Source organism: Dreissena polymorpha, chromosome 5, assembly GCF_020536995.1.
Source record: "Dreissena polymorpha isolate Duluth1 chromosome 5, UMN_Dpol_1.0, whole genome shotgun sequence".
In the NCBI taxonomy this organism is placed as follows: domain Eukaryota; kingdom Metazoa; phylum Mollusca; class Bivalvia; order Myida; family Dreissenidae; genus Dreissena; species Dreissena polymorpha.
The window spans coordinates 54,846,994-54,863,345 of NC_068359.1; the positions used below are offsets into that span (position 1 = coordinate 54,846,994).

The window sequence follows — 16,352 nt, forward strand, 5'->3', positions numbered from 1 at the left end:
CTTTAAATGGCTGTTAATTTTTGGTCGCATCTTTCACCTCTGCTTATTATATGTATACAAACTCCCTTAATACGAAATTTGAATCTTTCTTATCGGCGTTTCAAATCAATTCGAATCAATAAGTACACGTGTAATAAGCTTATTGCAAAATGAGTTTAGTGCAAAAAAGGTTGTTAAAAATGCACATTGCAATAAAACACTGTATCCCGTTTTGCAATAAAATTTTGCACTTCTGGGTTTTCTTCATATATATATAATGTGTTGTTTTATCATATTTTCCTTGTATACGACATTTAAAACTTCCTTTATACAGTTTCGAATCAATTAGTATATTATGTGATAATTTTATTGCGAAACGGTTTGTTACACACAATCTTTATTTAAGTTCCAAATAGGTTGATATCACTTTCTATATACATTATATGTTGTTTTATCGTTTTAAATCTCGAAATACATCGCCTTCAATGCTTTTTAATTTTTAGTAGAAATTAACAGTTTTGTCTATATTTGGAAAAACTATTATTTCACTACGAGATTTCAAATTTCCTTTTAAATGTTTCCAATCCATTTGAATTAATTAATACATGTGTTACTATGTTATTGCACAACGGGTTTATTTCAAAGCGGATTGCTATGACAATTTCAATTTGCAATAAGACACTCAAACCCGTTTTGCAATAAAATTATTGCAAATCGGGTTTATTTCAAAACGGTTTGTTATAAAAAATATCAAATTGCAATAAGACACGCTTACCCGTTTTGCAATAACATTATTGCATTTCTGGGTTTTCTCCAATTAAGTATTACATTGGTTGAAATCACTTTCTATACCAATTCTGTGTTGTTGTGTCACATTTACTCATGAAATTGATAATTTTAATTGCCTTTTATTTGTTGGTCGAATCTAACACCTCTGTCTCATTCTGAAAAAAAAATCCTTATAAACAATATTTGAGACTTTCCTCGAAAAGTTTCCAATCAATTGGAATCAATTAGTACAGTTGTGATGAATTTGTGCAAAACGAGTTTATTGCGAAACGGATTGTTATTTATTTTTTACAAGGAAATAAGACCTGCAACCCGTTTTGCAATAACATTATTGAATTTCTGGGTTAAATTCGCGTAATAATGAACGTTTTAAGATCACTGTTTATATACATTCCATATTTTTGTTTCGCATTTACGGATTAAATTGGTCACTTTTATTGCCTGTTAATTTTTTGTGGAATCTTACACCTCTGTCTAATTATATACAAACTCCCTAAAAACGACATTTAAATCTTTCTTTTTCTCGTTTCATGAGTTTATTTCAAAACGAGTTTAGTGCAAAACGGGTTGTTATAAAAAAATACACATTGCAATAAAACACTGCAACCCGTTTTGCAATAAAATATTGTACTTCTGGGTATTCTTCACTTAATTCCCAAATTGGTTAACATCACTTCATATAAGCATTCGGCGTTGTTTTATCATATTCACTTAAGGGACGACATTTGAAACTTCCTTTATACCGTTTCAAATCAATATGAAACAATTAGGGTATATGTTATGATTGCATTGCGAAACGGGTTGTTACACAAAATCACATTGCACTAAGACATTTCAACACGTTTTTCCATTAATTATTGCATTTTTGAGTTAATCTTAACTTAAGTACTAAATTGTTTGAAATCACTTTCGATGCACATTCTGTGATGTTTTATCGTATTAAATCTCGAAATTTACCATCTTTCATGCATTTTAATTTTAAGTCTTAACTCACAGTTTTTTCATTCTTTTTTTAAACATTTTTTTTTAAATACAACACGTCAAACTCCCTTTTAACTCTTCCAATCCACTTGAATTAATTATTACAAGAGTGATGATTTTATTGCAAAACGGATTAATTGCAAAACGGGTTGTTATAAAATTTTCACACAGCAATAAGACACTCCAAACCGTTTTGCAATTAAATTATTGCAAATAAATGTGCGATGACTTTATTGCAAAACGGGTTTATTGCAAAACGGACTGTTGTAAAAAATCGAATTGCAATAAGACACCCCAGCCCGTTTTGCAATAAATTTATTGTAAAACGGGTTATTGCACAACGGGTTGTTATAATACATAATTGAAAAGTCTTGTATTTAAATCTATAATCGACAAAAATCAACTGTGATCATTAAACTGTCCATACTTTTGAGCCGGTGTGTTCGTTATGTCTGCATCAGAGACCATCTTGTTCTAAATGACATGATTGTTATACGACGTGGTTGATGTTTAAATTGCGCACTTTTAAATCTAACCGTTCATGTAAATTGTCGTTTGCTGACTGCGTTTTCTTATAAATACTATGATGTAATTTAATTTGGTCTCGCTTTGATGTTTTGTTCACATACAAAATGAGTGTTTAAACGTTACGATTCTTGTATATGTTTATATGCCTATGTACTGATTGTATTCGCCAATAAAATTGTCTGTCTGTCTGTCATGTTTTTATCAAGAACTTGTTCATGTTTGTGCAATACACATCGATCCATGTTGACGTCATCAGGCTCTCTTAGTTATATATTGTGTTGTTTGTTTAAATAAGTTTAGTTTCTTATGTGCAGGAAAGACAGGAAAAAAACTAGCAGCATATATATTTTCCTGCGATCTTTTAGCATTAGTTATGCGAACTCTCCGATTTCATTTAATGTTAATCTGTTAAAAACATTTCCAAGAAAATCTTGAGTCAATATTTCTAAAAATGGCTAAATTAGTATGGTATTGAAACTAGATTTCGAGAATGTCTATCCATAAGTAAGTATTGACGCCTAATGTTTCATATTGTCACGACGTCAAATAAGCTGCTAATTGGGTTATTTATTTGACACTGAAATAAGAATATGATGCAAGCCTCGCCTTTTCCTACGCCTTACGAAACTTTTCTGACAACAAATGAATCAAATGTCACCAACTCTATTCTCTATTATCGATCCTTCTATCCACGGATGCTCTTAAATTGTAAAGACAACAAATTTGGTTTATGAACGATGTTTTAATACTGGTGTTCAATTTACATTATTGTTTTCTTTTAAATGTGCACAAAAACGAAATTCATAATGTGCTAACAGTTCGGATTTAGGCTCCCAACGAAACGAGTATAATTTGCTGAGGTCAACTTGAAGTGCAATACAAATGTTTTCTTATACCGTGTGCAGGTTCTACGGGGTTTTCAGGGGTTTTCAAACGGGCTTCAAAGAATGTTAAGAACTGTATTTTTTGCAAATATCTCAAGTTATTGAAATACTTTTTTCGAAAATCTTTTGTGCATAAAAGACAGTGTTTTATTGCAGTTGTGACATTCACTCCTCTTTTCTTAAATTGCACTCCTCTTTTTTCTATCTCGTGGCCACGAGTTAGTAAGTCGAGGTCTCGTCGAGATTGAAAAAAGAGGAGTGTACAACTACACAAAAGAGGAGTGCAATTAAAAAAGAGCGGTGCAGTATATAAATGAAGGTTGCATTAAACAAAACAGGAGATAATTTTAGCAATCTCGAGGGAACAACTTAGCTCTCGGCCACGAGTAAGTCAGCCAATCAAAATGTTCCATATGGGTGTCCATGGCGATCTTTGTACAAAGGAAAGTAATCATCACAGTAAAAGCCCGCTTTGGCCACGACATAGCTAACTCGTGGCCACGAGATAGAAAAAAAGAGGAGTGCAATTTCAAAAAAGCGGAATGAATGTCACCTCGTTGCCATCGTAGTGTATGCCAATATCTTAAGATTAAAGAATAAATCCTTGAATACGTCTGACATCGGTGCCAAAAGTTCACGTTACGTGCTGCATAATTGTAAACATGAATTCAGTAAAGATCGAATTTCGGCCATTAACACAGGCTTATTAAATACAGTAATTCTAATGTATTTCACATTGCCATAAGCAGCATAAAAATGTCTTTTATGCACTAGTTGAAATTCTTAAGAAGCATTTTTGAAGTTTTAAAAGTTCTTTGAAATACAGCACCACTTACCGCTGTATATAAATCCATTAAAGTTTAATTGAACACCTCACGAAGTCACGTGAACTTGCATCCTGTTATATCTAATTCTAATAATTCTGAAATTCAAGAGGAATACTTTGCATAAGCTTATCAATTAAATTGTCATGTTAACATTTGTTATTACACAATAATAAAAAGTCATCCAGTCTACTTTAAATTATTTTGTGAAAGTGCAATTACCAGAGGGGGTAATCACGTGATAGTCAATACGGCGTCGTCCATGCCGAGGCAGGTCTTTTTTCGCCATTTTATACCCTTTATTACTTTATTACGCTACACAAAGAAAATTTGCGGGGAGTTAAGTCGATATATAAAGCGAATTTTAATAAGAAATAAACGCTAATCTCCATTTTACTGATATGGCTGGAAAGTGCGTGTCATTTAAAAATTTAACAAAAGTGATACAAGGTATAAAACGGTGAAAAATAATTTTCTCGGCATTGACGTCGCCATCTTGACTATCACGTGATTACTCCCTCTGATTCGTGTTCAATTTGAATTAAATAACAGAAAAACGGTATAAATTCTAAAACACATATCTTAATATGCTTCATAACAATGTATTAACATTATTTGTTCGATATATTGGTTACATTTTCAGTTTGGCTCTTTCGCTAACAATCGAAATCATTACCAGATAGAACCTGACATGACGTCATCTTCTTTAGTAGACCATGACGTCACGGCTGGTGTTTTACACAGAGTTCGACGACAAGAACTCCCCAGGGGTGTGGATAGTTTTTTGGGCGACGAGTTGCTGCCACCAGGTAAGCCTGTGAATAAGTCGTCTTTTTATTTAAGCCGCGCTCTCTAAAAACTTGTCCCGAAAGTAGCTTTCTGAGCGACGAGTTGCTACCACTCGGTAAGCATGGCAACACATTTAAATATACTTTTTTATGCGAGCCTCTTTCTTTGATGTTTGTTAAGTGTCGTCTGCACAGGCTTATTATTGACACTCTCTGCTTTTTTGGAAGTTTTATTTTAAGGAAGTGTCTTCTTAGCGAAAATACCCAAATTCATAATTATCATGTTCATACTGTTAAAGCAAATCTTGGACGACACTTTACACACATGTATTTAAGCTCATTTTTCAAGGCGCGGCTTATTTTTAGATGCATCTATTTTATTGAATTGATTACTTTTTGTGCTCTTCATTTCTGTAAAATAGTAAATTGAAGGTGAGATGTTTGCATACAGAAATCCCGATATTGTTGTAAAACGTTTTAATTTGTGGTCGTCTTGTCAATGCTAAATATATTGCTGCAACACACATGAAATACGCTTTTACTCATTAAATATAATGATAATTATAAAAAATAATAAAGTTTTTTTTCTGCAAAAATATATGGAGCGTTTCATAGATATAAGTTCTCAACTCTGCCTGGAACTTGTGACAATCACCATTCTTATAAATGAAGTCATTGTTTATACAGAGGATATTTGTTTATGTCAGTGTAAGTTTTTTTATTTCACAAGTGATCATAGAAAATATTATTTCTCTATGATCACGAGTGAAAAAACAAACGATCTTCCACTGACATGAACACATTTTCTGTTTCTTTTATGCCTCTTTTTCAAGAAAATAATGAACAGCTGTTTGCCTTTCGCTGACTGTGGCGTGCCTCAATACATTTCAATACACAAAATTTCGTCATTATCCCAGCGAAATGCAAGAGTTTAACTCTTTTACAATGTAAATAAACGGTGACAAAAAAACACACAAAAAAACAACATAAAATAAAAAGAAAATGTGTTGGATTCCGTTGATTATCGATTTTAATTCAATCGTGATTATAGAAAATCTTGATATGATAATCTAAAAATAGAAAAATTAGTTCCGAAAATGTGTTATTTTCACCGGTAAAAATAACAATTTGTTTTTAACACTGCTGTTATTTCGCTGCAGAAATATAATATTTTATCATTAGGTATAACAGAAAAAGAGTTTACTCAGGAGACATTATTCATATGAACAGCGTTCTGGGCAAACCGGGCGTAAATCACGTACGTAAAGTGATAAGCCTGTGAAGTCAGCTTTTACGGAAGTTTTCGTAAAAAGGAAATCTCATAAAAACTAAATGCCAATTAAGGCGGAGAGTGTCGTACCTGATAAGCCTGTGCGAACTACACTCGTAAAAGAAAATGTCAACAACAAGCATGGTATTTCTATGACAAAACCCCCGTCCTTGTTATAAAAGGGTGAAATCGAGGGTGGGGCGTCTTTTAAACGTCAAACATATTGTTACAACACATAGACAATACTTAGATAATCACGCAAATTGACTGAAATGTTTCATAAGAATTTAAGTTAGGAAAAGTTTGATATTTATTATATTTGAAAAGTCAAATACTGCATCAAGTGTCTCATAGACGACTAACACAACAACGTTTCTAGCTTATGAAGATCGGAAGTAAAGTCAATAGTACAATACATAAGGTAAATAAACGAAATACTGTACAATCATTTTAATTCATTAAATTTTCTGGAGAAACAAACATTATTTTTCTTAGACGTGTGTTATTTCTTTTATTTCAGATTTTGGGGGAAACGATTAGAGTTTGCGTTGGTCATTGTCCGATTGGTTAACTTTACATTCGTTGATCGGTCCACCCACGATAGCAACCATAATTATTGACCCACGAATCATAATGGGCCGTGCTCTGTGAAAATGGAGCTTAATGCATGTGCGTAAAGTGTCGTCCCAGATTAGCCTTGCAGTCTGCACAGACTAATCAGGTGCGCCATTTTCCGCTGTTATGGTATTTTTCGTTAACAAAAAGTATGTACTTAGCAAAAATCCAGTTTAGGCTGAAAGCGTCGTCCCTGATTAGCCTGTGCGGTTTTATGTCATTTGCAGCCAGCGTACATGTAGCTCCTTGCCAGCCTGCGCAAAAGCTCAGTCTTGTCAGGAGCTTCAATTTCCGCTATGGAGTCACGCATAGGTTCATGGCATCATTATATCACAGACAGGCTTCTGACGTGACTACGCTGATGGCCAGGCAAGACCACAGCTACTATGACCGCATATGACATGAGAATTATTGCGCGACGCTGGTCATATTTATGTTATCTACGCTAAATAGTTATTAACCCATTTGTGCCTAGTGGACTCTACCATACTTCTAAATTGGATCAATTTATTAAAAAAAAATAGGGATGTCTAGTATATTTATTTTATATTAAGAATATTTTTTACAGAAATTCGTTTAAGCAAACAGCGCAGACCCATATGAGACGCCGCATCATGCGGCGTCTCATCTGGGTCTGCGCTGTTTGCCAAGGCCTTTTTTCTAGACGCTAGGCATACATGCTGACAAAACCGTACACACGTTAAATTTCCAAATCGTTTTGGTATGTGTTAATGTTGTAAAATGAGTGACCAATTCCATTTTTGTTACAATACAATAAACAGAACTTATTAACGGGAAAGATGTGTTGTCACGTCTAAATGGTCAAAAGTCTGTTTATAACTCAATAGGACTTCGTTGATATTACTTCACACAGAGGGCTAAGATGTTAATTAGATTAGTCTTTTCTAATATGTAATCGCCCTACATATGGATAATTACATTGAACTAAGTCTGGATAATTTGTTACATATTTTGTGAGCCATGTATCGCAATATAAATGTATGATACTATTTACGCAACTTATGCTTATAGACAGTGACATTTTGTATCGATTGATGATAAGGCTTTAACGAGCCGGTATTTATATGCTTTGTAATTAATACAAATTCATGAACAATCCCCTTTCATGTAGTTATATTTCACATTCATAACAACGTGAGCCAAATCACCTTTTCCGAAAATACATAATTATTGGTTCGTCTATATTACTCTAAAAAATAATCATTCTTCATCATTCATCGGCACATTGACTTTTTCATTGACGTTTATGCAACGTTGAAAGTTTCTCAAAAGAGTTAAGCAGAGTTGTGAAGCAGTGCAACGTTTTCGACAACAGCGACAGACAGACAGACAGACAGACAGACAGACAGACAGACAGACAGACAGACAGACAGACAGACAGACAGACAGACAGACAGACAGACAGACAGACAGACAGACAGACAGACAGACAGACAGACAGACAGACAGACAGACAGACAGACAGACAGACAGACAGACAGACAGACAGACAGACAGACAGACAGACATTTTATTTGACTTGCACAATGTACATCGTCAACATCACATGTGGTTAGAATTGATATATGTCAACATGTATATGCGCAGTAAGCAAGTGTCAACAAAAATGAATATTTACAAAACAAATATATACAGAAGTACAGAGGATGAACAATAAGAGAATTATGTTATACGATTTAACAAATTCAATCTAATACTCAATGATTCCTTAACAAACAAACACAGTTTTATTAAATCAGACCTATTGGTTGATTGTAGCAATTGTACATACTTAATAACATATGGATTATTATAGAATTTTTTTATGTATTTCTTTCTTAAATCAACAAATGTTGAACAAATACATACAAAATGAAATTCGTCCTCAACATCCGTGGTATTACAACAAAGACAATATCTTTCTTGCCTAGCAATAGTGTTTCCATTATATCTACCAGTCTGTATACGAAGGGGGTGTACAGATAATCTTAATCGGCATAAATAAATCCTTAAATGTTTCGGAACTAAGAATAGGTAAATCTCATATTCGAGATTTGACTTAAATGTTCTATAGATGTCTAACATTGAACTATCTTCTAGTGTACGGTGCCAATTTTGTTTATATGAATCTATAATTCTGGACTTTATAATGGGTTTAAAAAGCGATACTGTCAGAAATGTACGCTTATTAATCATCAATAAATAAATAAATAAATTAATTAATTAATTAGTATCGAAATATTGTTTACTACGTTTCTTAATAAAATGTAGCCAAGTTTATCTATGAAAATATAGTCTCAAGTTATGCAGTGATATTTTCTTAGATTGTTATGGTTTGTCACATTTCTAGTCAACATGTGTATGTCCTGAGCGCTTTGATTAATTACATCATGAATTTCTTTCATACTTGTAGCGGAAAATATGGGTTTGAATAGACCGGAATCGCCACCGTTTCCGCACAGATACAAAGGAAATTATTCGGTCTTTTCACTCGAGGTAAGCAAAGGCTACAACCCGCATATATATCTTTTGCATTTTCAAACAACACATCGATAGAAAAATATAAAGTATGGATCGTGCACTGTTAATTTTTATTCGGTAATGCTAATTCAGAAAGATTGGATTTCAGTTAAATCTATAAAAAAAAGTTCGACACATGTACTCTTTTTAAAAACATCCACGTGACGTGAGTACATAATGATATTCAAGTTAAACGTTTTAACACCACTTGTTCTCTATTGAAATTGAAAATGGAAGCGAAGGTTTGGTATCACAAGCATGTACTAATTATAGTTCATTAAAATATTATAATAAGAACAATATATAATATTGTGCGTTATTCTTGATTATAACGTATTATTAACGTCTACATATTTATGGGAGTGGTCAAGGCAAACTGTTTCTTTGCAGCTCGATAAGACCGGAAGTAGTCTAGTAGGAGGAACGACAACTCTGTCACAACACAGCGATATTCTACTTCCGCCTGGTAAGTGGACTGGGCCTTACTGTCATAACCTTCTAGCATGTTTCTAATATTGCAATTTGAACCTGCTAGTTTATTGTCTAGACAATATGCAACATATATATCCGTTCGCGGTAGGCAACAGTTTTTATTTTATTATGCCACGACAGCGCATTTACGTTGGAGACGCTGACATGATATTTTAAAGTGTTATCGGATACCCATCCGATAACAGTTTTAAGCTCCGCCCATCAATATCCGTTTTAAAACTCCGCCCATATTTGGTTTACTCAATGATTTTTTTAGCGTTCCATGTTTTAGCCCCGCCCATTCTGAGAACTACTTTTTTGTAGGCGTGGTATGTCGCTTCTTTGATTTAAATGGAAACAAACAGCGATTCATATTTTATTCAGAAGTTAGAACATTAATAAACAATAAGTTGATTTTTTAAACAAAACTAACACTTTATTAAGTATATATCTATAGGGAAATATAAATTAAATGAGCATTAATCAATGGAAAAAAATTAAACAAATACAAATGTGCACCGCTAGCCTACCATTCATTGGCTGCAGATGAACACAATTTAAAACAGTAATGATAAACATTTAAAACGTAACACAACTATACTTAACACGTTTTAAATAAAATATGACAGATTTGATCAAGTTAAAGAAGAATTTATGACAAATATTCACTAAACATCTCGTCTAAGATTATATAAAAAAAATTAACTAATACTTTATTCTTATAAAAAGCAAGGCAAACAGGTGAATAGCATACACAATGAATTAACATTGACAAAGTAAAATAATTAATACTTGATTGAGATGCTTTGCTAATGCCTGCCATGCCTAATAATACATGACAATTTCAATTTTTAAGTGTCTGAAATCAAACTTTCACAAAAAAAATGATTCTATCTCCACAACCAAACAGGAAATTTTTGTGGTCAACCTGAAAATAAAATAAAGATTCCTTTAGAAGAAAAAACATCATCAAACATTCATTGCATAACTGCTTTAACCCTTTCAGTGCTGGAACCGAATTTTGAAGGCCTTTGCAAACAGTTTTGATCCAGATGAGACGCCACAAAACGTGGCGTCTCATCTGGATCCAAACTGTTTGCTATTCTGATAGTTATCTTTGAAAAAAAAAGAAGAAAATGCTTATTTTACAAATTCAGCAGACGACATTTTAGCAGACGACAAATTTCCCAGCATGCAAAGGGTTAAAAATAAAAATCCAGATATATAATTTGTATTAAAATTGAAACTTTATAAATATAGTGACATATAGATTTATAACATGTTCAGATAAAACAATTACATAAATACTTTCAAAAATAAATTTGTCGACAAAAAAGTATTACCTTTCCGACAAATTAATTAGATGGGTTGATGTGAAGCTGTGCCGGGATGCAGTTGGGGGGGGGGGGATATCTCGAGTTGGTTGAGAGGCAGAGAAAGACTCGGACAAGTGCAACTGACGAGGGTAGAACTGTGCCGCCAAGAATTTTGGTAGATATCATCGCCCATGGAATGTGTGGTCGCAACTTTCTGCCATTAAAAGAAAAACATTTCATATTATAATAAAATAAAACAAATCCAACAGGAGATAACATTTCAAAATAGAGTGTTTTAATAACATTTTTATGGCACAACTTGAACAAATTACAACTTTAATAGACACAATATTATTAATACAAAATGAAAATGTATAAACTCCACTTTATATTAAAATAATTAAGAATTTCTTTTAACTTAAAATATTTTTATTATGGACTCAGGGCTTTTTTTGCTTATTAAGGGAATATGTGTTTGTTTTCCTTATTTGAGAAATTTGCGACTCAAATTTTCACAATTTAAAGAAGTTCGGGACTCAAATTTTCACAATTTAAAAAAAGTTTGCAACTCATTTTTTCACAATGTTGGTCTGTGGGCGACACAATTTTGAACAGTTTTCGACACAGTCTTAAAAAAGTTGCACAGCGCGCAACTCATTTGTTCACAGTTTTCAACAGTGAATTTTTTTATGAACAGTGCGTGACTCAATTTGTTTACAATTTTGAACAGTGTGCAACTCATTTTTTAAAATTGTGAACAGTGCGCGACTCATTTTTCCACCATGTTGAATAAACAGTGCGCGACTCCTTTTTTTCCAAATTTTGAACAGTGCGCAACTCATTTTTACAAATTTTGAACAATGCGCAACTCATGTGTTTTCACAATTTGAAGAGTTTGTGACTTATTTTTTTGTAATTTTGAATGAACAGTGCCCCACAAAATTGTCCCCCATTTTTGAACAGTGCGCAAATGATTATTCCAAATTTTGTACAGCGCGTGACATGATTTTTTCACAATTTTGAACAGTGCGCAACTCATTTTCCCACAATTTTGAATGAACAGTGCATGCTTATTTTTTTGCAAAAATTTGAACAGTGAGCAACTCATTTTACAAATTTTGTACAGCGCTTGACTCATTTTTTCAAAATTTAATTTATGAAAAGTGTGCGACTCATTTTTCCACAATTTTGAAATCATAATGAACAGTGGGCAACTAATGTTTCCCACAATTTTGAACAGTGCGCGACTCATTTTTTCAAATTTTGGTACAGTGCGTGTCTCATTTTTTCACAATTTCGAACAGTGCGCAACTCATTTTTCCACAATTTTGAATAAACAGTTCGCGACAGTAGAACAACTGGCACTGATTATTGGTTCATCAGCATGAGAATGGGTGTAAAAAAATTGGCACAAATAATGAAACATGTGTGTTTAAGTATGCATACATAACAATGAAACTTACCAACTATTCGGACAGGAAACATATGGTGCAGAAGCTGCGGGATTCAGCATGCTCTCCCACTGATATTATGCAGATCAGTGGTCAAACTGGCAGTCAACTTATGTTGGGATTTCCCAATCGTTAAGATATTAACCTCAGCAATCTCCAAACACAAACATGTTCATTTATTGTCAGTCAAACAGCAATTAATCCATCATGTCACCCTGACAGTCTCAAAACACGATGCAAAACCAAAGCATTTTCGTTTCGTCTAACACACAGCTGGTAACGTCGCTGAATATTGCACAAAAGCAGCTTCATTATGAAGTTCCAGCGACTCGAAATACACGTTCCCCACCCACTTTGATTTCGCATGTGAAGGCCTGTTTTTTGGGGAAAACTGTGAACATCTCACAACTAAACGTATATTACGGAGATGGACAAGTTGAAAAATAAATCACTCTTATCACTTCCAAATTGCACACTACGTTAAAATCCCGTTCCATTTGATTATTGTATTTATTGTTTGAAATTTTCACTCTACACATTCGCTTTGAAAATAGCGGTTGGTGTGTACTCTTGGAAGTACATGGCGAATGTGTTATTGTAAAAAAATATTGGTATTGTGTTTTTATTGCAGAAATTGTTCTTTTAAGTTTCGATTTCTCGCTATAGTTTTTGTATTATGTGCGTTTAAATTTGATTGATTGTTGCTTACTTTCGAACTATTTTTTTATGTGTAAATATATATGCATAGACGCTAGCGGATGTAATCAGGTTGCTACTAATTTGCATATTTATCAATGAATTTAGCGGTTGTTTGTTTTTGTTTGTTTTGTGAATATTTTTTTATTTACTTTAAAATGTGGCATAATAAATAGAATATATGGTTGGTGACTTTTGATATCATGTGATATAAGACTCGTCCGATATGGCGTGTGAAAAGGCTCGGCAAGCCTCGCCTTTTCCTACGCCATATCAGACTCGTCTTATATCACATGATATCAAAAGTCACCAACCATATATTCTCTATTTATTTATTAATTTTTAGAAAAATATTTGCTAAATATAAATACATTTCATACAAAAAGTGCAATATAAAAATATGTGTAATGTATACGTTTAAAAATTCCTTTCAGCATCAAAACGTATCAAGGTCAAATAATACAAACCCATCTTGTGACTTATCAGAATGCAGGATTTATAGTACGTAACTTATGACTGGGAGTGACAAGCCTCTTAAAGAACAGAGATTAAAGGGTGCATGGCCTGTAATACGATATTATTTATATATCTAACGACAAATTAAAACAACATCATACTCATCGAAAAAAACAAGCGTCTCTTCCCATTGTGAATATTTCATTTAATCCGTCTTACAAATCGCCCATTTGGTGCAAAAAAGGCACCAAGTTCATTCTAATTTCAATGTCACATGGTGCCGTTTTCCACCAATGGGGCGAAATACACTATGAATAGGGAAGATAATATGCCTGTGATGTTGGCTCTTTAGCGCAGTGGTTGGTAAACGCGTTGCTCACCTCTGCAATACGGGCTTATTCCCCGCGCACGGTGAACATGAGTTTGGTTGGTAGTCACCATACCTTACAGGTGTGGTTTCCTTGATTTATTCTGACCCCACCCCCAATTGCAGCACACGACCACACTAATACTATTTATGAAAAACTCAACAAGACAACTAGTGATGCAACGCATCAAACAGCGTCGGGAATTTCAGTGTAAAAGGCACTCAATGATTTTACATGGAACGATTTTTTCTACTGTGATTATTAATATATTGGCCGAATATTTTTAACAAAATAGAAAAAGATACTGGTATAACCATTATCTATGATTTTGTGTTATAACCCCCAAATAACCATTATCTATGATGTTGTGTTATAACCCCCAAATAACCATTATCTATGATTTTGTGTTATAACCCCCAAATATTTCATAGTTCATTTTATTTACATTGGTTTCCTTTTTTTACTGGTATCCATGTGCAGTTTTCATTAATGGAACAGAACTGTGTAGGTTTTATAAAATCTGCTTCATCTTGTAAGCGTAATTTCATATTTTTCTCAACTTCAAGGGGAGATGATTCTGAACTTATTCTTACGTTGCTCATTTACGATAGGGGTTGAATACTCATTGATATGAAAACACGGTAAAAGTTTTTATATCTTTACGAACCCCCCCCCCCTCTCTCACACATATATTTCATGGGCAAAATAAAAACAAAAAAAATGTTACAATAAAACAGCATATTTATTTAAACTAAAATGTCTTCTTCAAAACAAAAAGTTAACATAGAACACAAATAACATAATTTGATTCTAATAGGGCTCGAACCATGGGCCTCTCACATGTGAAGCGAGCGTGTAACCACTACACTACGGAACCGCTTAAAAAATCACCTTCTAACTAAGATATTAATAAGTGACTGTAGTGTAACGGTTATCAATAAAGCAATAAACCGTGTAATTGCTGTCGTCTTGTAAAATTGAAGAAAATACGCGTTAACCAACCCTCGAACAGCAAAAGTCTGCGCTATTGTTATAAAAACCACAAAATAAATATATTTTGATTATGTTTTGTTTTTATACAAAACCAGAAAGTTTCACCGGTTCGTGTTTTTGCCCAGTCCCTGTGATCTTTTATTATTGCCCAGTCCCTGTGATCAGTTATTAATTAAAAGAATTATCTTTGCATTATTAGCAATATAAACTGGTAATTGTACCTATCATTCAAAATTCGCTCCAGCGTTTGTGTTAGTTATAGATAGGGATGCTGGGACACATTCAGTATCATCAAATTATGCGTCCTTAGGCGTGAAAAAAAACGCATAACTTTTCAAACTCACACACAAGTTTTATAGTACGTTAGATTGTATCGCACAGATTTGTGGATGTTGAATTCCCCAATTCGACACGATATTAAACGAGTGCAATACAATCCACCGGAACACAATGATTTTGTAAAAGTCCAAATAGTATATACTTCCTTACAAAAAAAAACACTGGCAAAAATTATAATTATTGTTGAAAATAACGAACCCATTTAAAATTGGTTAATCAGCAAAAGAAAAAAACACAAGCAAATGTGTGCATTGATATATCGTATACGACTTTTAAAATTCCCTAGCTCACCTCTGAGAAGCCATATGATTAAAGAGGTAACATCAAACAGCGCTCTAACCACTTACCACACTTTGCATGCAGAAGAGTCTGCACTATCGGTATAGAAGATACTCAAACACAGAATTATATCGGCAAAATGTTAACGTTAAACCGATCAAACAAACAAACAAGAAATACACGTGTAAAATATGCACTTTTTGTTTCATGTTATGTTACCATGGTTTAACGATATTTACGAGTCGGAATTGTTCTAAATGTCAGATTTCTTATGTTTTGATGTTCGTATGATCATATTTTCAACTTTGTGTCTTGCATGTTCTTTCAGACCGGAAGCGAAGACAGGCTTCCCCTTCAGACCGGAGGAGACGACAGGTTTCCCCGTTATACATCGAGTATATGGCTGTCGTGGATTACAAAAACATGGAGAAGTGAGTTGTCCTCGGTATTGTACTAGCCTTATACCTGTCTGATCTTATCAAACCTGTTTTGTCATCCAAAAGCCGAAGTTTGCATCCGAACTACTAGGTCAGTAAGCTTGCACTTTTTAATAATGAAACCATTTTATTTAACATTAAACGTAACCAACAAAAGATTAACACAATTATGTACGTATCGAGTTTGTTATAAGGTTGCATATTAAGTAATTTCCGCGAAACATGTATCGGTGAGCAGTTTTAAAGCATGAAAATAAATGCTATATTACAACACGGTTGCATGCCATTGAAACGAAAATTAATCAGTTATATATTCAAGAGTCTCTTCTATACTTGTTTTTGGCTTTCTATGGCTTTTATTGTACCTT

General features: G+C 33.5%; 1 protein-coding gene across 2 annotated transcripts in view; it reads left to right on the plus strand.

Annotated features, from left to right (window-relative positions):
• The window catches only part of LOC127881308 (pneumococcal serine-rich repeat protein-like), a 53,535-nt gene that overhangs the window by 18,540 nt on the left and 18,643 nt on the right, over window positions 1-16,352 (plus strand). For both annotated transcript variants that reach the window (XM_052429060.1, XM_052429061.1), the window contains 4 exons: window positions 4,629-4,794; window positions 9,072-9,154; window positions 9,569-9,644; window positions 15,876-15,978. In XM_052429060.1, coding sequence (XP_052285020.1) covers window positions 4,629-4,794; window positions 9,072-9,154; window positions 9,569-9,644; window positions 15,876-15,978 — 428 coding nt within the window. The remainder of the gene's footprint in view (window positions 1-4,628; window positions 4,795-9,071; window positions 9,155-9,568; window positions 9,645-15,875; window positions 15,979-16,352) is intronic.